At 43.2% G+C, this 26,700-nt stretch overlaps 1 protein-coding gene across 8 annotated transcripts in view; it reads left to right on the forward strand.

Moving 5' to 3' along the window:
• The first annotated feature begins 555 nt into the window (after positions 1-555).
• kmt2cb (lysine (K)-specific methyltransferase 2Cb) overlaps positions 556-26,700 on the forward strand; it is a 48,021-nt gene continuing 21,876 nt past the window's right edge. For 7 of the 8 annotated variants that reach the window (XM_029132714.3, XM_029132715.3, XM_029132719.3 and 4 more), the window contains exons 1-26: positions 556-1,315; positions 5,044-5,232; positions 8,569-8,657; positions 10,774-10,921; positions 11,584-11,790; positions 12,878-12,987; positions 13,092-13,201; positions 13,751-13,913; positions 14,059-14,230; positions 14,572-14,686; positions 16,060-16,235; positions 16,313-16,665; positions 19,047-19,115; positions 19,307-20,040; positions 21,936-22,058; positions 22,824-22,940; positions 23,162-23,266; positions 23,793-23,897; positions 23,986-24,167; positions 24,400-24,564; positions 24,661-24,767; positions 24,921-24,989; positions 25,076-25,288; positions 25,504-25,623; positions 25,872-25,997; positions 26,118-26,248. In XM_029132714.3, coding sequence (XP_028988547.1) covers positions 5,045-5,232; positions 8,569-8,657; positions 10,774-10,921; positions 11,584-11,790; positions 12,878-12,987; positions 13,092-13,201; positions 13,751-13,913; positions 14,059-14,230; positions 14,572-14,686; positions 16,060-16,235; positions 16,313-16,665; positions 19,047-19,115; positions 19,307-20,040; positions 21,936-22,058; positions 22,824-22,940; positions 23,162-23,266; positions 23,793-23,897; positions 23,986-24,167; positions 24,400-24,564; positions 24,661-24,767; positions 24,921-24,989; positions 25,076-25,288; positions 25,504-25,623; positions 25,872-25,997; positions 26,118-26,248 — 4,197 coding nt within the window. In that variant the 5' untranslated portion in view covers positions 556-1,315; position 5,044. The remainder of the gene's footprint in view (positions 1,316-5,043; positions 5,233-8,568; positions 8,658-10,773; positions 10,922-11,583; positions 11,791-12,877; positions 12,988-13,091; positions 13,202-13,750; positions 13,914-14,058; positions 14,231-14,571; positions 14,687-16,059; positions 16,236-16,312; positions 16,666-19,046; positions 19,116-19,306; positions 20,041-21,935; positions 22,059-22,823; positions 22,941-23,161; positions 23,267-23,792; positions 23,898-23,985; positions 24,168-24,399; positions 24,565-24,660; positions 24,768-24,920; positions 24,990-25,075; positions 25,289-25,503; positions 25,624-25,871; positions 25,998-26,117; positions 26,249-26,700) is intronic. The other variant, XM_029132720.3, reaches the window with a different exon arrangement.

Here is a 26,700-nt window from a genome sequence, read left to right on the forward strand (position 1 = left end):
CACCCGTTGGCTCGATTACATATTGTGCAGTCACTGGAAGGCGACCCCTGGGGCTTTTCTGAAATGTAACCCTTGCATGTGCAGTGGCTGCTAGTGTGCAGGCTACCTTTACCTACGACCTCACGCAGAACCCGGATCGCTGCTCGTTCCCAGCTCCGGAGAAGACCGGAGACAGCGCGACCCACAGCTGCTGCAGCTGCTGCTGCTGCTGCTGGCGGCGCTTAGTATGAGCTGGATGGAGCATCAGACGCTGACGATCCCCTCCGAACCGGCGTCGATCCAAGCTCCGGCTCTTCCGGCCTGCCCTGGCCATTATTTTATTTACTAAATGCCCATATCCCTCCGCAGGGTCAGGGAGTATTTTGAAGGAATTGTTAAAAGATCTGCTTGGAGTGTCCACCGTGCCTTATTATCGACGCTGCTAAACATTTCAGTTATTCACATAGCACCTCTCCCTCGACTAGCCACGGCGCCGTGGAAATGTTTCTGCCCCGTAGTAGTGGTGGGGGGAGGTGGGTCTAGTTTTTGAGGAGCCTAGAGGGGCTGTGCTTCGGTGCCACTTATCATTAGATATGGCCACCGTTATAGAGTACGCCGAAGCGTCATCTTCAACTTAATTTTGTGTGCTTTTCTGCTCATCTCGCTGAGCGGCCACTGTCGCAGGGGGGGATGCTGTTTTTTGGCGAGCTAATGTTTGTCTTTCCATGTCCCGGGAGGCTGCCGCTGCTGCGTGGCAGGCTCGCAGCGAGAGTCTCCTAACTGGCCGCTCGGTCCCGCAGCTTGTCGCAGCTAAAGAAAATAGAAGCAGTTGCCAGCCAAGCGGTCGGCACCAGCCTTCGCTTCACCCGTCGCTGTATATTCGCTGAGGATTCATATTTAAAGTTTCATCTGCGGAGGGTCGACTTTTGCACCCGCTTGGATTTGCGCTTTGATTTGTTTATATGTTAATGGTGAAATTGTTGGCCGTAGACTTGGGTGGCTAACACCAACTAGCTATATAACCCGAACTCGTGCGACGACAGCTGTCATTGGAGAAAGGAAAGTGATCCCCCCCAAATGTGTGCTCCAGTGAAGCGGTTTTCTGTTGGATTTACAGCATCTGCCTTTCCATCAAATGGGCAAAGTTGGGAATAACATTACAACGTTGGAATACAATGATATGCGGTATGCATTTCTGAGAACTGCGGTGTTGCTTCATTGGAGAGAGGCTAGCTAGCTCAGTTAGCTTGCTAGCTAGCTGGGTGATAAAAGTGCGACGTTTCATCCCAGTATTTTGGACATGAAGAGGATAATCCGTTATTCATAGGGCTGGAAGGTAAGCCACAGTGAAAAGTCTCTTTTTTTGTGTGGGCTAAATTTGGTTTCACCCTTTCAAGTAAAGCTGAACCAACATTAGCCACCTCCAGTCTGATGCTGGGGTTTGTCGCCGCCTCGGCTTTCATGACTCAGACTATTTAACGGAACGGAACATTCAGCAAACGGTCCGTAGGCGCTATTTAACCCAAAATTTGTGGATAACGCGATGGGTTAACGTCTTAACACACCAACCAGGAACAGCTGTACAACAATATTGTGGCCAGTCTGTGCCGCAAAATAGAAATCAAAGCTTAAGTCGTTGTGCAGCGTATCATTTTCACTTTTTGTATAGCATTGTAGTTCCCCAGAACAGTTCCGTTTCATGGAATAGACCGAGCCTTTGTGTGTGTGTGTGGGTATAAATGCTCATCATTGCCTTGGTCCCAGTTCAAAGTTGCCTTGCTGATCTCGTAGTTAATATGAAATAACCCTTAGGTCTGTCGTCATCATCCGGATTTATAATTTAGCGTTAGCTGTACGGTGACAAACGGGCTAAACAATAGTGTTTTGGCGTAGGTGTTAGTTGCAAGCTAGTGCGATGAGTTGACCAACTAACAGCAACCATAGGTAACCTGTTTGCTATCGCAGCCCCTTTCAAAGTTCACTAGCAAATGTCTCCCAACGCCGAATTTATTCGCCTGCTGCCGGGTGAATTATGAAAAGGGACCCGTTCCTCCGTGTGTTTTAGTTAACACGTAGACGATGTCAGTGTTACTTTTCTCCGTGGTCTGTGAAGAAAAGGCGACAGAGTTCAGCACAACAGGCTAGCTGTCGTTAGCTCCGTGCAACTGCTTTGTGCCCAGGCTTGAGTTAACAAAAGCTAATGTTAGCATGGCTCCAGTTGAGCCCGTGGTGGTCGTGACTGCCTGGTAGTCGCAAGATGTTGACCTCCGTTGCGTTGTCCATCCACCGAAGAGCCGTCGCCTTCCGTTCATGCTGGTGTGATTTTAAATCAGATAAGTAAATGGTCTTTACCCCATTACGTTGCTACGTAGTATTCTAGGGGATCGCGTAGACCCCCGATTTTATCCAATGCGTTAGGGTCAAAATGACTGGATAACCGCATTATGACATTGTAATAGCTGTTATTTCTTACATAGTTTGGTGTTATTGGACCACCATCTGTCCAAAGCTCCTGGAGGCTGGTGGAGACCAATTTAGACACAAGACACAGTGTGAATTATTACCACAGATAGTGGCGGTGGAGATCTGTCACAGTTGCACAGCATCCAACGGCACAAACGCCGTGGGTCCAACGCCACGGATGGACCCCATCAGGGGTCCATCTCTTCTGGACCACGGATGGGAGTCGTTTCTTTACATGGTCAAACGATTTTAAACCACACAATGGCCTTCAGAAGTAGAACCACACGACCACCCACCAACATCTATATTTGTTTATGATGGTACAATTTTCTCATTGGCAACCTATTTATTATTGGGTTAAATAAATATCTTCCACGCTGGCATGACATCGTTCAGATGTGTAATAAGTGGCTTGGCTGAATATCCGTAGACGTGCCAGGCTCTCCATGGTCTACAGACCATTTCACTGCTTCACTAGCAATGTTTACCACCTTGCGATGTGTACCACTAGTCTCAATGCAGTCTAGTGTAATTGCATTTTGGCACGGAAACAAGAAGCTTGGTTTCTGTTTTGTTTATCATTTGCTTTTTGAAAAGTGAGCATATTTGGTTGATAATATGCTGCATTTGGCTTTTTTGCCCCCCCCCATGTTTCCTTGTAGGTGCATTATGAAAATACTGTGATAGTAAATCTGTGAAGGCTGATCACTATAGGGTACTGCCACTACAATAAGACACATCATAGCTTATTATAGGGTTTAATGATTGAATACCATTTGTATAAATTAGGGTCCATATATGATTAGTTGTATATTTTTAACCATTTGTTGTAATTTGTTGCAAAGCAACAAGTTTTGACACATCCAGAACAAAGTCACTGAAACACAGCTGTGATGTACGTTATCATTAGTGTATTAATTAGTTATTAATAAGTTAACAGGTATTTGTTTTTTTTATCCTGCATTGGACAAACGGACGTGAACATCTACTTGGAATTTAAAAGCTACTTGTAACTTGTACTTTAGTGAGAAACAACTGGGCTTTAACTTGGTAGGTGCTCAGTTTTTTTTTTATCAGCCTGTTTAATGCGTCCTTGTCTATATTGTCCATGTAACAAATGTAAAACAATAGCAGCAATGAGCCACCCCTGGCTACATTTGATGTGTTTGGACACAATACTGATAAAGATTAGCCTTTTGTCAGTGCTCACAGTCTAGATTTTAATCATTAAGGCTATGCAGCTGAATAACGGCAACAGACTAAATGAATGTACAAAAGTGTTTGAAATCTATGTAGACTGGGTGATGATCACAAACATCTTTTTTTGTCTGAGCTTGTTTTCTGCAAACAATTGTTTGTACGTAAAGTTAACAGCGCTTGCAAATCCTAATTTAAACAAACTAGATAACACATGCGCAGGCAAAGGCATATTTCAGAGCACTTGTACTGTACATCAACACAAGAAAGTCCATGATCGATGATCAGAGAGACTTAACAAATAGAGATGCTTTTATCTGGTGCACAAGCGGTCAGTGACTGGTTAGAGCACCCGCTATGGATTTAATTGAGCGCCTTCATCAAAACACCAATTGCAGGAATATCTTATGGAAGAATCCACCCTGCGGAGTTACAGAGAGCTGAAGGATCAATGAGTAATGAAGCTATTGGTAAAAAAGGCCTTATTAATTTTTCAAAATGATTATTATTAATGCACCACGCATATCCAGGAGGGGGTGGTCAGCTTTTATGGTACAACTGGATAAATGTAAATACAGAGATGGTAATTGCCGTTATGTTGTTTTTGGACAGGTAGTATTGACTTAGTATCTCGGTCACAAACAACTTTCAGTCATTTATACAACCTGAATTAAATGCCAATCACAAACTCGGTAGTTAATTAAAACTTTCGCTAGGTCTGTTCCTTTGTTTTTGTTTTTTGCCCCTGACTCTCAATAAATTAAACAAAAACAACACATGATAACAATTAATTTTTTACCACAATTGCAAGCATGTCAGGTTTGTTTAAAACCTGACTAAAACTGTGTGTGGCATTTTTCATTTTGGGCTTCAGCTTTGATGCCTGTCATGGAATAACATTGATTGGTTGTTTTGGTGTAGGTAGATCATGTTAGATTGACCATCAAGTGGTTTATGTTGAGATTTTTTCAGTGGGTGGGTCAGAAAACCTGGTGTGTTTAAAGAATTCATTGATTAAGTAATGAAAGAACAGTTCACATTTTTCCACTTCTGGCGCTGAGCGTTTGTTTGAAATGTGAGGATTTTAAGGTGGAAAAGATCAGATCTGTGGGTCTTTGTACTGTCCAGTGGTGATCCTTAATCATCTGTTTAAGAAAGAGACGATGTAAACCTCAACACATATCTTACCACATGTTTTGCATAGATCATGTAGATATCTCTAAAAACAAAAGGGTTCGAATCTCCCTATAACTTCAGTCACATCACATAAAAGCAAACAGCCTTGAATTACAGTGTTTCTTTTCCTATTTTGTCTTTTAATGATTTCAATTCCAAGCATAACTGTAATAATGAATCAATTTAAAAACACCTGTCACTGTCTAAACTACCTTGTACCTTTTGCAGAATGTCATCAGAGGATAAATCTGTGGATCCCTCTGACCAGGGACCCTCACCGCCTTCCAGCAGTGTAGGGACCACGTCCACAGGAAGTCCTGCCCACGCAGACAAGCGACCACGTGGCAGGCCACGCAAGGATGCCACTGCCATCCTTCCCCAGGCGCCACCCTCATCCACGTCTAAGAACAAAAAAAAGTAGGTGTTACGCACAATTTCAACGTATGTTGGTCAGTTTGATCAGACGTATGCTACTGGTAAAATTGAGCTACCAATAGGTTACAACGTCACATCTTAAGTAAATGATGTCATGGTCATAAGGGCATCGCTTCAATCCTCAGTTCAGATGTCACTATTACTGTTTACATGGTTTATTATAGAGAAAAGAATAGAATCTTTTGTCTTTTGTCAATTTTGTTTTGTTGTATACATTTAACAAGGATTTTTGATATGTTGTTATGAGACACTGGACGAGGTGTATAGCTTCTTTGAGTGTCATAGCAACGTATAATGCAGCTCATGGCGTCTCTGTAATATAATGCCCACAAGGCCCTTAACCTCTCTTTAGTCCGTTCTCTCAATCAATCCTAACACTATGGTCCCAATGGATCGTTTAATCTAAAGGCATTCAGACAACGTGCTAATGCCACATTAGACTGATGATTTCACATAAACTTAAGTTGCTTCATGTTGATTAACTTGTCAAGCAAGTCCCCTACCACAGAAACAATTAACCCTAGGTTTGTTTTTTCCTGTTTTTCTATTGGTCAGAGTTGACGGAAAACTGTAGTTGCTTAAAATGGGTATAAAAAAATTAGACCTAAAATCTATATTTGCCTCGTCCAAAAATATTATTAAAGTAAATAATACTTCATTGAACTAGACCCACTGCACCATCTGAAAGAGCCCTGTACATTCCTTTTTTTTCATAAAACAGTCTCCCATCTCTCAACAGTGGCAAGGGCTTTGGCGATGGATTTCAGGCTGTACTGTTTATAGGCTTTCAGCCAATTCAGTACTCCCTAGTTTATATGCTAATGGGTGGCAGGTCCTCCAGGGGAGGGGGGGCTACGTGGTTGGCAGTTTTAGAAACCAAAAATCTACTACTGTTATAGTAATAACTGACACTAATAATGGCTGCACTAAAGACACACGATATGTTCATTCATATACACTTGTGCAGAAGCATCACTGAGCTATGAATTATCCTCGCAGTTTGTTCAGACCGCTTGGCTGCAAATCCTACATTATATAAGCAGTGTGTATAAATATTAAAAATGCTAATATTAAGTGTTAATCCAGTTTGCTTGAGACAAAGGATAATGTGTCAAAAATTAGTCTTGGAGACCTGGTTGTTGGAATTTACTAGATTGCCCACGCTCCATCTGCTAGTCAGTCCCTTTAGGCATGACTACGATCCAGTTCAGGTTTTCCAGGCAGCTCTCCGCTAGTTGGGACTACTTACCACAGCATTATTTTCACCCTTTTTCTTTTTTTTTCCTCTCTCCCTGTGGTGGGACTGTGGAGGGGATAAGTTTTGCAGGGTATGGGGTTGATGGTGTCTTGAGTGTTTGTCAGTGAAATAACTGGCTGTCTTGAATGCTTAAATTTGATACATTTAGCGTAGTTGTGTATAATTATAGATGGAGGCTCGTGTAGCAGTTTATGTCAAGATGCCATCACCATCAACCTCTTTGCGTAGATACACTAGATTGCGGTTTTAGATCGCACACTTGGCTAATTTCTGTATTTTGGTTTGGTTGCTGGAATCAAAACCCTCTTACCTGTCAGTAGTTATAAGAAGAAAAAGCATTTAGTATGAATATGTAAAGGAAGATGTGGTCCTTTTTAATATATTTGAAAAATTATAGATGCTTGTCATGCTAGTTGGGTGTAATTTAGAATACACAAACAAACACACGCACAGACGTTATTTATGTATGAGTCAAAGTAGTAGTCCTTTTCTAGGGTTGCTCCTTATCTTGACATGGAAGTTATTTAGAGGGAAGGGCTGATTTGGCATCCAGCCATTTGTGATTTTTCTCTCCAGTGGCATTGAAAATTACCCCTTACCCCCCACACCTCGATTTCCTCCGTCACTTCCAGCCCCCTGTGTCCTCTTGAAGTACCCCTGAGACGCTCTGCTCTCATTTGGGTTGTGTTTCCTCTCCCCTCTTAGCAGGCTAACAATTGGTGTAGCTATTTAATTTGTATCCATGACAATTATCCCCTCCACAAGGTTTCTCCAAAGATTAGGTTAACAGAGCTTCCAATGAAGTGCGCTGCCACTGACAGATCACTCTGTGCTGTATGTAAAAGAGGCGTGTGCTCATCTGTCCGAGTTGGCACTCAGACATGTGGTGGAAACAGAGATGGGATTATCTAAATTGATAACTAGGCAAAATCAATTTACAGTGATGATATCCTAAAACTGTTGACAGGTGCATGAATCAAAGGGTATATTTAACACATAGCATTAAGAACAATGTTGATAAACGCGATATATGAATACATGGCGTTCCTCAAAATGACCGTAGCCTCCTAAAGTGAGTTTTGCTGGATTGTTGTTGGTATCAGTACAGGGTAGGTGCTGCATTCTTATCTGGTTTATTTCTCAGAGGAATTTAGAGGAAAACTCCCTAGAGTGGTTGCTAATGGCTTGTAGAGCGCCACTGCTTTCTGGGGCACTAGGTGCAGCCCTACTGATTACACTGATGAGCTTTGCACATAATTTCTTAGCTGGTTTGAACTTTTTTTAATAAAATCTTTCCTTTGTCCAATGCAATGTATTTGAAACTTTGGAGGAGCAACCCACATGTCTGACCATAATTTATCCTCACTCCCTTAGACTGAATCACATCAAAATAGATCTATTTGTGTCTTGATAAAGGCTTTCAGTTCACATAAGAAGAATTAACTGGATGACTGTTTTCCAACACTTTTACTTACCTATAGGTAACTTGTTTGTTTTGTAAGTGGTTTATGAATGCACATTACATGTGCCTCTAATGATTTCTGAATCAACACTGACCAATGAAGACTCATGCACATTCATGACGGGGTATTTGTTTAAGATAACTGAACTGTTATTCGGTAATGAGTGATGTTTGTGTCCTGATTTGAAATTCAACTAGCTCATGCTGTTAGACTCTGAGTATTCATTCCTCTAGGGAAATTATATTTGGTATATTAAGTCTTTTGAACCGTCTTACACTGAAGATGAATATGCACATCTCAGCTGTGAAGTGTAAGAATGAATTCATGTTGATCAGTTAGTGGCATTTGCATTACTGCTACCATGTCTGAATTCTGATATTTCAGCAATCCAGACTGACCTGCGTCCATGTACTTCTGCCAGTGTGCACTGTACACCTGTCCACTACCCCCTCCCCTCAGCTTCACCCGGTGGCTTGAGAGCGTCTGTTAAAAATCAGTGACAGCTGTAACTATATTTAACTAACTCATGACCACCTCGACTGATCAAATCTGTTTTGCTGCCTCTGTTTAATTGTTTGTGTCTCTTTCTCTCCTTAGGGGTCGCACCAGAGGGAGGGTTGTTATGGATGAGGAGGACAGCATGGATGGGACTGAGATAACAGAGTCCATAGGCCCTCAGGACACAGGTGAGACTCTGCAATCCCCTTTTTTGATCCATTATGTACATGCCGATGCTGCTGGGAAGGATATAAGGCTCGAGGTTGCACATCCAGGCAGCCTCATGCAGAGGCAGCTTCAGAAGACATTTCAGTGAAGGTAGAGGAGTCTCCCTCTCCTGGAGAACGATGGATGAGAGCTTTTTCTTGGCACCCCGTGCTTCTACTTCAGGGCTATAATTGAAATGGTTTAGCTTGAACTGTGAAGCTGCAGTGGGTGTGTTATTTTTTTTTTTTCTCCCCTTACTGCTTCCAGCTCTCCTCCTGCTCCGAGATTGGCATTGAGGTGCAGTGGGAAAGAGCCCAAGGCTAATGCCCTCTAAAAGCTTTTTAAAATCCCATCAGTCTCTCCAGACCCATTTATGTGCTTTTTTATGTGTGTACATCATATCACGTGACCATACCTCCTTCTCTCATACATTTCATTTTTTTTCTAGTGCTGGAGATACTGGGACTACCTTTTCTTTTAGTGCTCATAGTTTAGTTCACATCAACAGGCAAATTCTGTGAGATTTAAAACCTTTTAAAATTATAGTTTATATAATTGTATTTGAATCATGAACAGATGAAGCCTATCCCTAGGTTTTCCGTGCACTCTTTGTCCAGCTAAACCACAGCGGCCTGGTCAGTTGCTCTCTCTAGCTGGCCTTTTGAATAAATGAGTGCTGTACTGGAGTAGGCAACCCTGGTCCTCAGAATTGATTGTTCTCGAACACTGCAGGGGCTGCTCTTGTAGCCCTGTTTTATACTGTCTTGCCTCTAAAGCGCCAGTCATGCAATAGGGGTGTGTGATCCATGTCCCTCACAGTGCAATTCAGTACTATCCATGTCATGTGGGTTAGTATGGTAGACTACTGTGCATATGTAAGAGAGTGCATAAAATGTGCTTCCTGCTATAGGTGCGCATGATCACTGCACTGCATGTTAAGCAGTGTAGAGACTAGGGGTGTAAGGAAATATGTAATGTCCATGGGTAAATTGTTGCCACAGCCCTTATAGACCTCACCATCCCAGTCTACGTTTTGTATTGCTAGGCTGGACTGTCCTCATGCAACAGCTAATACATACATACATACCAAATAATATGACAAACTTCTCTGGTCAGGTGCCTGTGACAGGACTACCTATTCAAGGGAGGCAACACAATCAGCAGATTTTAAGGACAAAAAAAGTGTGACATGAAAAACAACAGGTCGCAAACATAACACACGCGGTCAGGGTTACCATTTAGTTGAGAGCGACTAATTAATTACAGTCCTCTTATTATTCAGATAAAGAGAGGAAGCATATGTGTTTGGAATTTGATTTAACTCAGTGCACTTTTTAAAAAGGTATATTTGAAGGTAATGTTGACTCATACAGTACTTCATCATCTTTAGTTTGAATAACTTTGCTTAAAAGAAATGTGCATACAAGCCCACCAAAATGTTAAATATTTTCAGAGGTAAAATCCCAAGACTGTAATGGTTATATCATGTTTATATTTGTTCTTATATAATTCAACTGGATGTCATAGATTTATGTCAGACTTAGTATAATTACATCTCAATCAAATGTTAATAAAACTTTGCACAACCCAGAGTCTCAGTGAGCGGTTCCTTCGGGAGTTGTTTCGTGTGATTAGCACAGTGAAGTGGGCCTTTTCCTCCCTAATTTAGATCAAAGGCATTCACAATGGTAACAAAATGATGTTAAGTTTTATTGCATGCAAAGTTTGACCCAGTAATATTAAACCCAGCTTCTTGACACAGTTAAGCATCAATAATTCTTGTTTGTTCCCTCCCTTCATTGTTATTGCTGTTCTTTTCGAGGGATTTGTGTTGCCTAGTGGGTTTATTTAATCAGTGTTTGAGCATATGGTCCCCATATTTAACCATCCATCTGACTTATGAAGGCTTTGTTTATGACCTGGAGGAAGCTGACTAGAATAAACTCGGCCTTCCCTATGCAGAGTGTCTGTCAGAAGTTGCTTGATGATTTCATGGACGCAGGAAATGGCAGAGGAGCCGGCGCTGGCAGGACTTCATGGTTCACAAAGCGAAACGTTATTCTCAGTGGCTGATGATTTTTATTTCATCTTTTTCAGAAACACAAATCCAGCCAGTGCAGACTGTGGAAGTGGTGACCACCGAGATACCAGAGGAGGACAAGCCCTCTTCCCCTCTGGCCCAGAGCCCTCCAGCCGAGAATTCAGCAGGACCATCTGTCCCAGCGAGTGGAGAAGTCAAAAGCAGGTTAGAGACACTAAGCGTCCACTGAACAACATGCGTTCAGTGTTCACGGACAAGCACCACTGTGCAGTTGTGCGTTTTTGTCTAGGAGTGCTGCTCTGTGTACATGTATAGGTGAATTGAAATTAAATCTGGTAGAGGCAGTGCTCTGTTCCCAAGTACCACTTCAGTAAAGGTTATAATTAATCTTCTGGCCTGTCTGTGCTGTCGATAGAGGGCAGAACAACGACTTCCCTTGGGATCTTATTAAAAGGAAGCTTGGCTATTAAGACGTGTATGCTTAGATTACTGCTAGTGTTCGCTACATAAATTTCATATACAATTCACAAAATGTGTCATAGTTATAATGATGAAATCAAAATGTATTATAACTTCTGCTCATAGGAGGTTAATTATAGTCACTGTCATTCTTGTCAACCATTTGATGCTGTTACCCACAATGCATTGGCACGGCAATAGCAATGGTGACTTTTTGAGAGAGACTTTTAAAACAAAATCATAATAACTAAGACACACTTTGTTTCTTGCACATAATGTCACTGCCCAGACAACCACTCTGCGAGAGGAAGACGGCCTTAATTTGTGTTGACGTGCACGGTACTGTATTAGGCCACAGCACTTATATATAATTTAACACCGACTACCACCCGTTTTCTTTGTTTCAGGGAGCGTGTCTGTGCCTTCTGTTACTGCGGTGCCCGCAGCCTGCTAGGTCAGGGTGAACTGCATGTATTCAGCACCACGCCTCGGCTTGAAGCACTCTTCAGTCACAAGGGTGGAGGAGGCTCGACAAACGATAGTGGTGATGGTGATGAAACTGCTCAGCCAAAAATGGCCGGAGACACCACCTCAGGACAGAAGGAAAAGACAAAGTAAGTGCGCGTTGTTGCAGTAGTCTGGACTATGAGAAGTTGATTTAAATAAAAAGGGCCCTAGATCACTGATCCCAGGTTACCATGGGTTCTATTTTTTGATGAAATGTTTACTTAAAACTGTAACTAACTCACCTTGCCTTAGCAGTCATATATCAGTGTCCCCAAATTCAGGGATGTCACATTAGGTGAAAAGTGCACATCACTCGTTTACGTGTGCACGCATGTGTGCCAACAAAGGGCTTTCCTCTGACTATTTCGAACAGCTGCCTAATTTGTTAAGGTCTTTGTGACCAACTGGGTGTCTCTCTCTGAGTTCCCAGTGACGTAATGGGCAGTGGGAGCAGTGTGGCTTTGGCAGCGCGCCAAGCCAACCCCTAGCTGTTGTGTTGTTGCTGTGTGATTGGTTGCTGGGTCCAGCCCTCGGTTGTGCCTCACAGTGGTAAAGCAGGAAGCACAGGGCAGGAATGGAAATTATATATTGATTAGTACGACAATGGTAGAAAACGGAATATGCAACAGGCGTCAGGAGGATTTTTTTTTTTTTTTTTAACTGATGAAACTTTATTTGTCAACAATATGCTATCAAGACTATTTGTCGTGTTTGTGTGAAAATGCTTTCAGAAAACAGTCTCTTGATTTTGGCCGTTGGTTTGTTTACTGAAACTTGGGCCCTTTTTAAATGCTAATACTCCTTCTCCTCGTTTTCTGCATGCTATGTGGCACGCTATTTCTAGCCAGGGACTTGGAGAAACACATCCTTTTTAACAGATTTTATGAGACAGTAGAGCCAGCCTCTTGTGCACACGCCAAACAAGATGGCCCTCATCCTCCTCCTCTTCCTCCTCCCCCTCCCCCCAAAGCTTTTTATCTGCTCTCTAACATTTATCCCCCAGCTCATTCCCTTCTGTCTTCATCTCTGTGCTTTTGTAAAAACTGTGCATCTTCCTCCACTTTTTTGTGTTATTCCTCAGCTCATTTGAGTTTATTTGGGCTATTCTATTGTTTAGTATACCTTCAAGTAACTGCAACGAAAAAAGCTCAGCACTCAGAGTCTTAGAGTGCAAACATTCTTCTTTTGTTCTAGTGAGTCTGAAAGCTGTGAGGAAGAACCAGACCCACCTAATCGATTTTGGGATGAGCTTTCTCATGTCGGCCTTCCACAAGATCATAAAGTCCAGTCTCTCTTCGAGTCAGGTAAGATTATTTTTTTATGAACATTTGCCATTTAAAGCTAAAATACTGTATTTATGGATATATTGTGTATTCGACTCTAACCTTTTTTTATCCTAATATTTTAGGGCAATACTGGGCACATCAGAGTTGTGCCTTGTGGTCTGAAGGTGTTTGCGAGGGCGAGGGACAATCTCTGCTTAATGTGGACAGAGCCATTGACTCAGGGAGCACAAAGGTGAGTCAGAAAATAACATCCGTGGACTAATAGGTGTTAACACCATCTTAATGTGTTGGGCAGTAGGGGAAGGACTGCTTCAGTGAGGCACAGCAGAGCTGATGGATCAGACTGACTAGTAAAGGTCGGCCTGGCAGCGTGGATCTCTCAGCTGTGAAATGAAAAAGGTCACGCCACTCAATGGGGCTGAGCTCTAATGGCAGCTAAGCTCCTAGTGTTAGCAGTGGCACGGCTCACAGCTCTCCGATTGCGTTTGGAGACCATTTGTTGTGGAACCCGTCACCTAGTCTTTCACTTGAAGTCCAGAGTGTCTATTGGTGCACAGAAGCAAGAGAAATGGGGAATGAATGAGGTTCTGTCATCAGGGTGCTAAAACTGTGTTTACATTCGAGTAGGTTTTATTGTTATTAATGTAAAATTATTTAAATCGGCATAATAATATTTTGGTTAAAAATAATGAAGCGATGTGGCGTGACTGACTTTAATATACTTGTGGCATTCTTCTTCTGTTTTTTTATACATTTTGTTTACATCCCTGTCTTTCTGCAGCACTGTGCATACTGTAAGCGCCTTGGAGCATCCATTAAGTGCTGTGCTGAAGGATGTGCTCAGTTTTACCATTACCCCTGTGCGGGGGCAGCTGGGACTTTTCAGGATATCAGGAGTCTCTCCCTCCTCTGCCCAGAACACACGGAATTGGCCGTTCAGAAATGTGAGTTTAGTAGCCCTGGGTGGATTATGTTTCTTTTAAGAGGCCGTAGCAAAGCATTTTTATGTTTATGTGCAATTACGAGCACTGTTTTGTGTGAAATTATTTTTCTAAAATGTTTTTCCGTTCCACTTTTTCTCCCCCATAGTTGTAGATGATGTGAATTGTGCACTTTGCGATAGCCCAGGGGACCTACTGGACCAGCTTTTCTGCACCAGTTGCGGTCAGCATTACCACGGGATGTGCCTGGACATGGCCGTGACCCCTCTAAGGAGGGCAGGTTGGCAGTGCCCTGAGTGCAAAGTCTGCCAGACATGCAAGTGAGTCACCTCTCTACATCCTGATGAACACATCTTTTGCTGAATGCCTTTGTCTTCTCTTTCTTCCACTTTTTCTCTACAAATCTTCGCTGTAGCTACCAGGCATGTGTGCTTGTTTGTTTACCTCTGAGGTCTGTGAGTTGCTAGCTGTATTTTGTGCCCTCAAGCTCTGTGTTTTAACCTTTGACTTTATGTAAAAATATGCAAGAGCCCATTGTAGCAAACACATCTTTACATAGAAGAACAAGGTTGACGGGATTCATTTAAAATTCCCACAAACTGCACTAGATACAGTAGACACTGTATCAGGTTCCAAAGTGTTTTCTCTGTCTTGTCTGTAGGAATCCAGGAGAAGACACTAAAATGCTGGTGTGTGACATGTGTGACAAAGGCTATCATACCTTCTGTCTGCAACCTGCTATCGACTCTCTTCCTACCAATGGATGGAGATGTAAGGTAGGACAGATCTCGTGTGCTAAAGAATGGCTTCACGATGGCCGTAGAGGATGAACTTTATTTTGGTTGGTTGATATAGAACTTTAATTATGGTTAATGGTAATTGGGGGATTTTTTTTGTAAAGTAAAACAAAGGAAATTTTACCATAGTGTGTAATACGTAATATTATGTGGAAAAATGATGACGATAATGATCTTTGATCTCATGCGGACTAAAATGTCTCGCACCCATGGTGCGACTTTAGTGGTTTGTATCTGCGCTTCACATAGTTAAGAAATGACTCATCCTAGCTGATCTTTAAAAGCATCGACTCGCCCTCGATGCTGTGAGATAGAGTAGTGTGCGCATGTTAATCGCACACATCCCTCGGTGCAGCCCTGCCCCTCATCGGCATAATTACACTCAGGCACCTGGTTGCACGCCGCCCAAATATCTGCAGTCATCGGAAGATACTACAGTAATGGAGGAAACAAGCGAAAGGTCTTCAGAGGGACTTCTCTGTCTGACTCAGCACAGGAGGAACACAGCCCACGCAGATCCTTCTCATTTGATTCTCCTGTGCCCCCACCCCCAACCACCGGCCTCACTCATACCGTGATTCTGTTATGAGTGTGAACCTTTTGCTGAAGTACACATCAATGAAAAAAGGAGTCATTGTTCTAGTTTCGGTATTCTGTGTTCTTTGTAAAGATATCATTTCCTCTAAAATTAACTATAGTACAAAGCTCAAGAGAGACCCATAGGCTTATTCTGCTTCAGAGAAGAACTGACTAAGAATCTTTATAAAAAATTGTTTTTGAATTTTTTTTGGCATTTATGAAACATAAACCTGTTTAAGAATGGTTGATTGCTGCAACTACATTTTATCTGAGATTTCCATCACTGGTGCGATAGGGTTATGGAGCATGGGTTCAGCTAAACTTTGAGCAGCCTCACTTCTTCCTCACTGTGATCAAACTGCTGAAGTCTAAATGCCATTTTAAATGAGCAGCAGCACTTATGAGGCATGCGGCTGAAACAGATTTCAAATAGCCACTTTCCTTTCATACCCAAAACAGTGCTGCTTGCTGGTGGTGCCTGTTGTCAGTGTGCCCATTTCATCAAAACTGCTCGCCGCTATTTATTTGCTTGTGTGATTCTGTGGTTCTGTCGCTTGCAATATGACAGCTGAACAAAAACCATCAAGGGAGTTTTGAAAAGCAGTTGGACTTCTGTCAGGTCACATTGCAGAAAACAAAAAGACGGAAAAAAGCATTCCAAGCATTTTAAGTTTTGATGCTGTACGGTTTTAGTGCTAATTATACTGGACGAGACTGCATCTCACACTGGATCTGAATGGTTGATGGCTAAGATTGCTCCTTGTGCTCTTCAGAACTGCAGAGTATGCATTCAGTGTGGAACACGGACCAGCGGCCAGTGGCACCACACCAGCCTGTTGTGTGAGAACTGTGTACAAAACCAGGATCCTGCTCTGTGCTGTCCTACGTGTAACTGCATCCTGGACCCCGAGCATCAAAAAGACCTACTATTCTGCCAAACTTGTAAAAGGTAAATTACGTTTGCTTTTGTAAATGGTGTGTGATTCCTGTCAAGCAGCCCCTCAAATTCTGATGCATCTTTTTCAGATGGCTACACCTGGAGTGTGAGCGCCAGAACTCAGGCCAAGCAGAAATCCATCCCAGAGAGGACTATGCTTGCTTTAACTGTAGATCTCCTACTGAAGAGCAGGCGCTACAGGCAGAGGATATGGACACTGGCCCAGAGCTTAGCCCTCAGCCAGCGTTCATGCACACAGACTCTGAGACCGGCCTACAGCTGGCTGAAAAGCACACAGACCTAGAACCTGGCACTCCACTGCCTCCTGAAATGCACAATGACCCCAAACCGGAATTGCTTGCTGTTCCATTGCACTCAGATACAGAGTCTGGTCAGGCCACCGTCCAGGAGGAGAAGCCGGCCGCGTCGCCCCAGAAGCCTGGTGGGTCTTTGTTTCAAAGAGACTTCATTATGTGCAGGCAATTGACTCCACAGATCTTTTGTTGTTGTCTTTTCTTCTACTCCCAGGTTTGCTCCTGACAGGATAATCTGTTTTATCAGGATATTCAAATCTTGATTTAGTAAGCAGAGGCCAAGAAGTCAATCTAGTGACGATTCAAACTGGTACACACAAGCACCAGGGTGAAAAAACTTTGTAGTTTAGGGTTTAACAAATTTATGAATCCATGCAACAATAATATGGGCTGTAGTACCAGCACAGATGAAGTTGTGAAAGTCACATTTGTGGCAGATTAAATTATCGGGGACAGTGTTGTTTGGACTAGGACCAAAGAATAGCGGTACCTCTTTCATTTGGAGGATTTTCTTATGGCTCTCCAATAACCAGATGGTGTTATACTAGAGGCACATTAAAGGGAACCCAGTGTCTTTGTAATTCTGTGTTGTGAAAATTAAAGGTACTTTGTTTCTTCCTCCTTTTCTCTGGGGATGTAGGATGTGTTACCCATCAATGAGAAACTGATGCTTCACAGAGCTTAAAAAGTGCATGCTAGGTCATGGATAAGTGAAACTACACAGTGCAGCTTGAGGGAGACGGGGGTATGCAAGTCTTGTTAGAACTTACTTTATGTAGGGCAAGGTTGCTAAGGTATTAATGTCTGTGTCTTTTGTTTTTGTTCTTTTTATAATCATCTTGCATAATGCTGTTTGCAAGCTTGCCAGCAGGTGTGGGACACTAGATCCAAACACAACAAGCTATGAAGGAGATTCCACAGAAATCACACCATAAGTTGTGGCCTCTAGGTTGTAGCTAGGTCTCACTAGAAGAATGGGGTCAAAGTAACAATTTTTCTGGTCCTAGCCTTTATTTAAATAGCCAATGTTGAAAATATTATGGAGACTTGGAAAATCAGGGAGCCTAGAGGAAGAGAGGCCAATTCCCCAACGGTTATCGTTTTGTCAAACTCAAGCCTTTACATATCTGTTGTGTTGGTGGCTGAGGGTTATGCATTGTCCTCTGAGCTATTCCAACACTTGGAGTTCTGTGATGCTGCTTGTAAGAAGTTGAAGGTTGCATATCCACTTTGTTTCATGTGCAGTCTGCCAGCAGAAAAACAAACAATAAACAGCAATGCTAGTGGTAGCTGAGCTGCCTACTCTGGTCTAGACAACAGATTCCAGTGGTGGGGGGTTGGAGAAGCATAGTGGCGATGATATGAGCTTCCCTACCTGCAAAGCTGGCTTGTTCATGACTGCTGGCACAGCTTGCCGATTTTGTCTATTCCTGTTCATCGTTTTGTTGGCAAGCCAGTGTGTTTCTGACTGGTTTAACAGGCAAGTTAAGTGTACATGTGGGCTGGTCTGATATTTTGGAGAATCTTGATCAGACTGAGTCCTTTTCTCTTAGATGACTTCAAATATTGTTTTATTTTTTGCAGTGTTATTTACATCAGTGATATCTACAAATTAGTTTCGTTTTAAACACATTTGAGCTTTGTTGTGTGAGATCATGACTTAACTGCCAATACACCTGCTTAATCTAATGTAATGCAATTAAAGTCATTAACCAGAGCTGTTTGTCACCTGCCAGGGTTCTCCACCACTCGGGATTTAGCGGCAGCTTTTTAGTGACTCATGTGACAGATGCTTTTAGAGGCTTCCTGTGAGATCAGCATGGACCTGCCTGAAGGCCTCTGTCGCTTGTTTATCCAAACCATCACCTTATTCACTGTAGGAGACGTAGAAGATGAGAGTGTTGATATGAATGAGTGTGTGTGTGTTCGGCCTGGTCAATAGTAGTATGCTGGAGATGGTTGGAGGCCCATCTCCTAATTGACTTTCTGGCATCAGCACCGGATGAGCACCTGCAAGCTGCACAGTCATGAGCCCAGAGCACACAGACCCTGGGATGTGGGTTGCCATGGTAACCCCCTTCCCTGGCAGAGATGCTTAGCAGGTGCATGCGTGTGTCAGGATCAGTGTGACATGGGAACTTGTGGATTGAAATAGTGGGCGCCTCATTAAGACTAGGCTGTCTGTACTGTCAGAGGCCGTCTGGCAGAATATTGGCCCGGAGCATGGATGCCTGATAGCCAGGAATGACTAGTTCTATTCATACCAGACGAGTCAAATGTGTTGATGTCTTTGATACAAACCCAAAGGGTCAGAGAAGTAAAGAGGCACTACAAAACCAAGGAAGGAGTAAGAGACATTGCACAACACATAAACCCAAATACCATAATAAAGCTTGTTAGGTTTTTGCTACAGTTTCGTTACTGTGGCTCAAACATTACTTTTTAATACAACCTCTAAAATTAGATTTGAACTAGAAATAAAAAGAATACTTTTCTTTCTTTTATTTAGAAGTCTCAGTGGGAGCAGATGTTGAAAGGCAGGTTACTGAATCCTCTGTCAACAAGGACTTGAATCCAGGTTTGTACAGTAATAAATCTGCATAATATTGTAATTAAAAGTAAGGTAAAATTCAGTGTTATAAAACAACTCCCTGACCTCTTGTCTTCCCACCAAATGGTTTCTGATATTTAGTGAAGCTAATCACTTAAAGCCGTTATATTGGTTTTTATTGTTGGCAATACTTTAACGATGCAAATTTCCTTCTCCAGAAACAGAACCAGCAGCAGGCACACAGCTCATATCTAAGGACAGTCCTGCATCTTCAGCAACTCCTGACCAGGAGTCAGAGGCTTTTCCAGCCCAGCTCTATGTGGACACACTACAGACACAAGAAACCACATCACAAACCAAGCCAGCAGAGACCGAGGTCTGCCCTGAGCAGGGCATGGCCAACCCTAGCACAAAGGATTATAATGCCATCATCTCAATCACCAAAGAACCAAGTGCTACATCAGTACTTTTCACAGACCAACCGATGGAAGTGTCACAACCCCAGTCTTCTAGTGCAGATGTAGTCAGGGCTTCTTTCCTGGAAGCTGCCCCAAAAGAGCTTAACAATGAGACAAGGGAGGGTGAGGGTATATTTTACCATAACTTGGCAGAGACTGTTAAACCCTCAGCGTCTGGGACATCAGAGGAAATGGACACTACACCGGAGAGCAACGCTAACCCTTCATTTGCCATCCTCTATCAAGAGGGGAAACCACTCAAGACATCTGTGGAGAGACTGGCTGACATGATTACCTCTCCTCCCCACTCCTCGCTTCTAGCCCGAGGAATGTGTTCACAAGAACCGTCCCAGACCCAGATACTACCTTCGCTAGGTGACCACAACAGTGTGATGCCCACCACCACCCTCATACCGTTCACCCCGAAGATTGGAATGGGAAAGCCAGCCATCACAAAGAGGAAGTTTTCTCCTGGGAGGCCACGAGTGAAGCAGGTATGAACCTGCCTAAGGTCCAATAGTAGATACGTTTGGGTCACTGTCTGGCTGCGTCTGTCTTATATTTCCTTGTATGATGTGGAGCTTTTGAGTCCGTGCAAGTTGCAGCATATGTGAGATGAGTTGGCCTGTGGTTTATGTTTTGAGAAAGCGTTGTGGGAACTGTTGCACAGTAGACTGGTGAGTGACTTCAACACGGTGCCTTAGCAGACTATGTGGCAAACCTGCCGCATTGATGTTCTGTCAAATTCTGATGACCTGTTGAGATGTTTCCAATCAGCATAGCGTAATGTGACTTTGACTTGCTGACTTTGCGTTTGTGTTCTCCCTGCAATTAGTGTTTTTATGTCTATCTCTCCCACTGCCTAGAGTGTAAAGCCACATCTTGTGTGTTTAAATTAGAGTCTTTGTGGGGGAGAACAGACTTTGGACACAAGTAACAAACAAAGCAGCCAAAGAATGACAGAGCTCACACAATCGGGGATTGATGATGTAGATTTTGTTCCTGTCGCATTTGCCTTGTGATCCATCAGATGAACAAGATATTGATTATCCAGATTTGTCTGAAGGGTTTGAATATGGCTCCTGAGCTGAACGCAAGCACATGCTTAAACCTGTTTTTGTTCACTTCTTTGCAAAAGAGACATGGACTGTATGGTCTGGAAGCGTGGTACCTCAACGCTATTGGGTAGAAGCTAATAATCTGTGTTCTCATTTGATGTTTATATGGAAACTATGTGTATTTGAAGTCATGGACCCTGTGTCCTCGCACTACAATCATTTTGGTGAAGCAGCTGCTATGGTTCTCTCACCTACGCTTTTAATTTTTGCTTATCAAGTGGCCGGTGTGCTGAGTAATATTCTGACAAGTTTGTCTGCTCATGCAGACCTCTAGTTAAAATTGTAATTGTCTTGATAAGGAATTTTTTTGGGGAGTGTTTCTTTTTTTAATGGGTTTTTTTGGCAGTCCTCATCTGATTCTACCTCTGCTGCACTGCCATCAGCCTCTGTTCATTCCATGTCCACCTTTTAAAACATACCACATTGTCACATTAAGCATAAGCAGTCATCAACTTGCCAAAGCTGTCTCCATATGTCACAATTGAGTTGTTTTTCTACATTTGTCTCCTTCCTAAATGAAAGTTCTAGTGTCATTAAATCAAAGGAAGAGTAATAGACTATCACTTAATGACAACGACAAAGAGTCTGAGACAAGAAAAGAACCGAATCCCCCACCCATGGCTATAATATATTATGAATGATGTGAGTGTAGATCAGTTTAGTTGGCAAAATGTGCCCCCCCACCCCCCCCCCCCACCCCCCCCCCCCCCCCCCCCCCACCCCCTCAGATACATCCCATCTCCTAAATAAACATTATGTGGCTCAAACTAATTTGTTACCCAAAGCCCGGGGAAATCTAATCCATTTCAGAAACGTTAACGTTCTCCTCAGTGCAGTATGCCTTGTTGCTCTGTGTGCTGATGCAATTCCCCCTGGTTTGGCAGCCTGGCATGATGACGGCGAGAACTTGCAGGGCATCTTTTTCCTGCCGTACGATGCCCTGGCAAATTCTGCTGTGTGCAACACAACTAACAGCGTCTGTTAGGCATATGAAGGGCTAACTTATATGCATGGAAAACTAAGGATGGCTATAAACGTATAAAGCAACTCAACTAAACTGTTTGAGCGCATCTGATTCTTCCTCATCCTCTTCATAGATGCAGTATGCGTTGAATAGCTCCCTAATACCCACATCAGAAGCTCACCACATCTCTCTAACATCTTTCTTTGTATGTTTTGTTTCTACGCTGGCTTTGTTTTTAAGTTGCTGCATTTTGTCGCCCTCCTCCCTCCCTCTCTCTCACTCTCTCACCCGCCCCTCCTTACCTTAGGGTGCATGGAGCCCTCATAGCAGTGTGAGCTCCCCCTTGTCCTGGTCACCAGACCAGCCAGAGGGGTGGGACATCCCAAAGACGAGGCAGTCTTCTGGCAGCCCCGGCTGGAGCATCAGAGTGGTAAATACCATGGCTCACCAGAGACAGCAGGGCGGCAGCTGCCCCCTGTTAGCCCCCGTTTACCCGAGTGACGCACACTCCTCGAGTGTTCCTGAATGTCACTGCCATGAATTTTGCAGCCTACACTAACAATTACCACGATCTCACAGTGTGAGAAAGACATTTAGAAACTTTATGAAGTGTAACTGAAAGATAAGGCTGCTGCTGGGTTGCTGCCTGTTTGCTGTTGAGATTCCACAGCCTACAAAGTATTTCAGTAATGATACATGAATGTCTTTGTGAAATTATGCTTTCTTCACTTACATTTTTTTTTCATAATTTATTTCATCCAAACAACTGGGTGGTTGCCACGGTTACAGGTGTTGCGCTACAACCTTGGTAAGGGTAATGTGACCTGCATCCGGTCTAGTTTGAATGCTATCCTACAGTGTTCATGGATGGAAGGGATTTGAGGCAGGTGCTGGTTCAATTAGACTTGCGGTTGATCGTCATGATTAGGCAGAGTCCTCCTTTCAGAACCTGCATTACCAGAACAGTAACAGATTAGAGGCGTTCTCAACTTTAACACCGGGTGATCGTTTGGAAGACATTTTAAAGTGTGAGTGGTGTAAAGTTCTTCACAACACACACACTATATTTGGTCTATTTAGCCAGTTGCGACTTCAACGATCTTGTGGAACAGAGAAAAGGACTTTTGGAAACAGCCGACACAACTGTCTGTTACTGTGGATATTTCGTGATCTGGTTTTTGTCTCCACGCTACAGGGTCGCGGGTCGGGCTTTCCTGGGAGGAGGCGGCCCAGGGGGTCTGGTCTGTCAGGTAGAACTGGACGTGGCAGAGCCAGAGGCAAGAACGGAGTGAGCCCCAGCATTAACCCTGGGGTAGGCCCTATAAACTGTAATACTGCACTATATGCAAATGATTGTTTGTTTTCCCTCCAGCTAATGGCATTGATGGCGTTTTATAAGCCGCGTTAATGTTAATTGCAAAGTTAACTCGTGGTTTAATTTTTTTTTTTGTAATCATTGGACAGTTCCTCAAATCAACTCATCAGCCTGTTACAGATCACTGTGTGATTATTGTATTAATATTTTTGTGGCAGATCACCACAATAGAAACACCATACCCACTGAAGGAAGAGGAGGAGAATGCCATGCACAACACAGTAGTCATATTCTCAAGCAATGACAATTTCACGCTAAAACAGGTGTGTATTTTTGTTTTGGACGGGGTTGGGGGTGATGACACACTTCTACTAGTGTGGCTAATGTATTATATTTTAAATCCTCATCTGGGGATTTCTGCATTGACTTGGCTCAATAGGAAATCTGTGCCTAAATACCATTAGAGATGCTGCCAACTGTCTGCAGGAAATGCTGATTACATAGCATAACACAGGAAATGTTGTGGTTTCTCACCTCCTTTCTTAAAAATAATGTTCCAGCCATGACTGAAACTTTGAAGTGAGCAGGTTGAGACGGTAACAGGGTTACAGACTACCTCAAAATAAACTCACCACACAGTTGAGGCGCCGCTATCCAGGCACCTGCCCCCGAATGACTGATAGAAACGGCTCACATGATTGGCAACAGAAACGGTGTTGTACAGCCACTGGCATCAAGCGCATATGCAAAACATATTTGCTGTTAATCAGACTCTGCTATGGTCATTAAGGAGACTTGTTCTTTGTGTCTTGGTAATATGGAATGACTAATGTCTGTGTTCCTTTTTAGGACATGTGTGTGGTATGTGGAAGTTTCGGCCTTGGTGCAGAGGGACGGCTTTTAGCCTGTGCTCAGTGTGGCCAGTGCTACCATCCATTCTGTGTTGGCATTAAGGTTGCTAGTGTTATGTCTGTACTTCATAAATATAGTGTTCGTAGCCAAAATATCATCGCTGCATATAAATGTCTCCTTACTTTGACAGATCACGAAGGTGGTGCTGAGTAAAGGCTGGCGTTGTCTGGAGTGTACAGTGTGTGAGGCGTGTGGCCAGGCTACGGATCCTGGCCGCTTGCTGCTGTGCGACGACTGTGACATCAGCTATCACACCTACTGCCTGGACCCTCCACTGCAGAATGTCCCCAAGGACAGCTGGAAGTGCAAATGGTATAACACCTAGTAGTCCCTGCATCAAAATTAGATTCAAACTAGAAGTATCTCTACTACTATACTTTTCATATGGTGAATATCTTTTCTGTTCTTATAGCACTTAATCAGTTTCCTAATTGATAAAATAAAAGCGTCTGACCCACTGAGTAGCCACCGCTCATTAGTCAGTTAGTTCCCACTGTTAAAGTAACCCTGGTCGAGTGACCTCTGTTGTCCCCGTCTCCTGCAGGTGTGTGTCCTGTACCCAGTGTGGTGCCACCACTCCAGGTCTAAGGTGTGACTGGCAGAATAATTACACTCAGTGCGCCCCCTGTGCAAGCCTTGCAACATGCCCCATCTGCCTCGTGGACTACAGCGAAGGCACAGTCATTGTGCAGTGCCGACAATGTGACAGGTGCGCAGTGTTTTTGTGGAAGCTGTCAGGTCAAGAAAGGGGCCTTTTGAGAATGTATTAATTAATTAATTTAAATGTCTCTTCTACTATCTACAGATGGTTTCACGCCTCATGTCAGGGTCTCCATTCAGATGAGGATGTAGAAAAAGCTGCAGACAGCAGCTTTGACTGCACAATGTGCAGAGCTTTTAAGACAACTAAAGGTGGGAGCAGTGATTACTCTTTTTCTTCATGCGTGCGTTCGTGCGTGCATGCGTGTGGGTGTGTGTACTCTGCAGAGTGAACACACTTCTGTGTTGTTTTTTTTTTTTTTTTTTTTTTTTTAAATACGTTTTTTGTTTCCTGTGCTCCTGCAGCTGTGACCAAGGACAGGGACACCATTGAGCCTATGGTTATGACGCAGATTTTCACAAAGGCTAGAGAAGGTTAGTTCATTGGTCAAAATAAAAACCATAATTTGACCAGCCTGTGTGCTTATTATGGCTTCTTCTTTTGTCTCCACTTTTTTCAGATCTGTCAAGGACATATACCCAGGATGGTGTTTGTCTAACAGAGTCGGGTCTTTGCCAGCTCCAGAGCTTGTCTGCTACAGCCTCACGGCGGAGGAAACCAAAGCCGAAGCTGAAGTTAAAGATCATTAACCAGAACAGTGTTGCGGTTCTTCAGGCTCCTGTGGACCCTCTTACAGAACACTGCCGCGATGAAGACATGGAGGACAACAGAGGTAGGTTTTTGTTTTTTGGAGGTTTAATAAAATACTGACTTGGAATATTAATATAAATATTTACCTCTGACTCTGGGAATGAACTGGTGAACTTAATTGCAATCAGGCTAATGTCTTGCTGCTAAGTGGACTGACCTGGCACAGTGTTGAGAGGCTTGGCTGGGGTGTTCTCTGCCTTTGGGCTGTCAATCATCATTGATCTCTTGCACTTGCAGAGGCAGAACTCCTAGATTGTGAAGGGAAGTCGGACTCGAGCCTGGAGCGAGAGCCGGCAGAAGACGACTCCAAGGGGGCCGATGGCGGCAAGAAGAGGAAGAGGAAACCGTATCGGCCGGGTAGGGCACCTGATTGCAGGAGACAGCTCCTCTGAAGCATAAAATGGAGCAGTACAGGCCGATGTTGTAGCTGTAGCAAAGCGCTGCCATCTCAGGGCCTCAGACACTACACAGAGCCCCCTGTAGATCAGAGTTTTAATGCTTAAATGCAACCAATTTATGGGGACTAATTAAAACTGTAGTTTATGACCTGTGATATCAAAGGGATATTTTTGATGTTTAATTATCATAATATTTTTTATTGCAAGGTATTGGAGGGTTTATGGTTCGCCAGAGGAGCCGTCCAGGCCAAGGTCCAGGCAAAGCCAAGCGTTCTCTCTGTAGAAAGGATTCCTCTGGCTCAGTGTCAGAGAATCCTGTTGGCAAAGATGAAGGTTTGTGCATCAATTATGTATCAACATATTACTGTACATTTTCATTATGAGATGTATTAGTTTTTAGCTACTTCTGCAATAGAGGAGTTGATTCTGATGTTTCTGTTTTCTTCGTTGCAGGATGGACAGAAGCACTACCTGATACTCCTGTGGATGAGACACCTCCCGGACCAGAGGTTCCAGAAAAAATAAAGAAACGATACAGAAAGAAGAAAACCAAACTAGAGGAGGCTTTTCCCACCTACTTGCAGGTCTGCTTCCATTAATAAAAATATTATATTCATAGCATATAAGAATATAAGAAACCCTTATTTTATATTTAATAAGATATAGTGCTTTAATAACAGTCAGCACGGTTAATCAACATAGATATTATGTTTTTAATAATGCACATTTCTAAATATGAGTTTAAAAAGTCAATATCGCATCTGATTTTGTTTAACGGTTATGCAAGTCTTGCACCGTTGCACGGATTTACTGGTCTTGTCATGCCATATCTTCCGAAAATGTGTTTTATCTCACCCGTGGGAAGGTTGGGAACCCAAAGTACATTGCCTGGAAACCACTTACAGAACTTTGGGCCACAGTGCCCCTTCTGTGAGCTTCTTTTTTTTTTTTTTTTTTTTGAAAGAGGAACAGCCTCAAGGAGCTCACAGTAGAGGATGCTCATCTCTGACAGTGCTCTTTAAATGGCTTCTGTCTG

This window comes from Betta splendens, chromosome 17 (genome assembly GCF_900634795.4).
Source record: "Betta splendens chromosome 17, fBetSpl5.4, whole genome shotgun sequence".
Classification (NCBI taxonomy): Eukaryota; Metazoa; Chordata; class Actinopteri; order Anabantiformes; family Osphronemidae; genus Betta; species Betta splendens.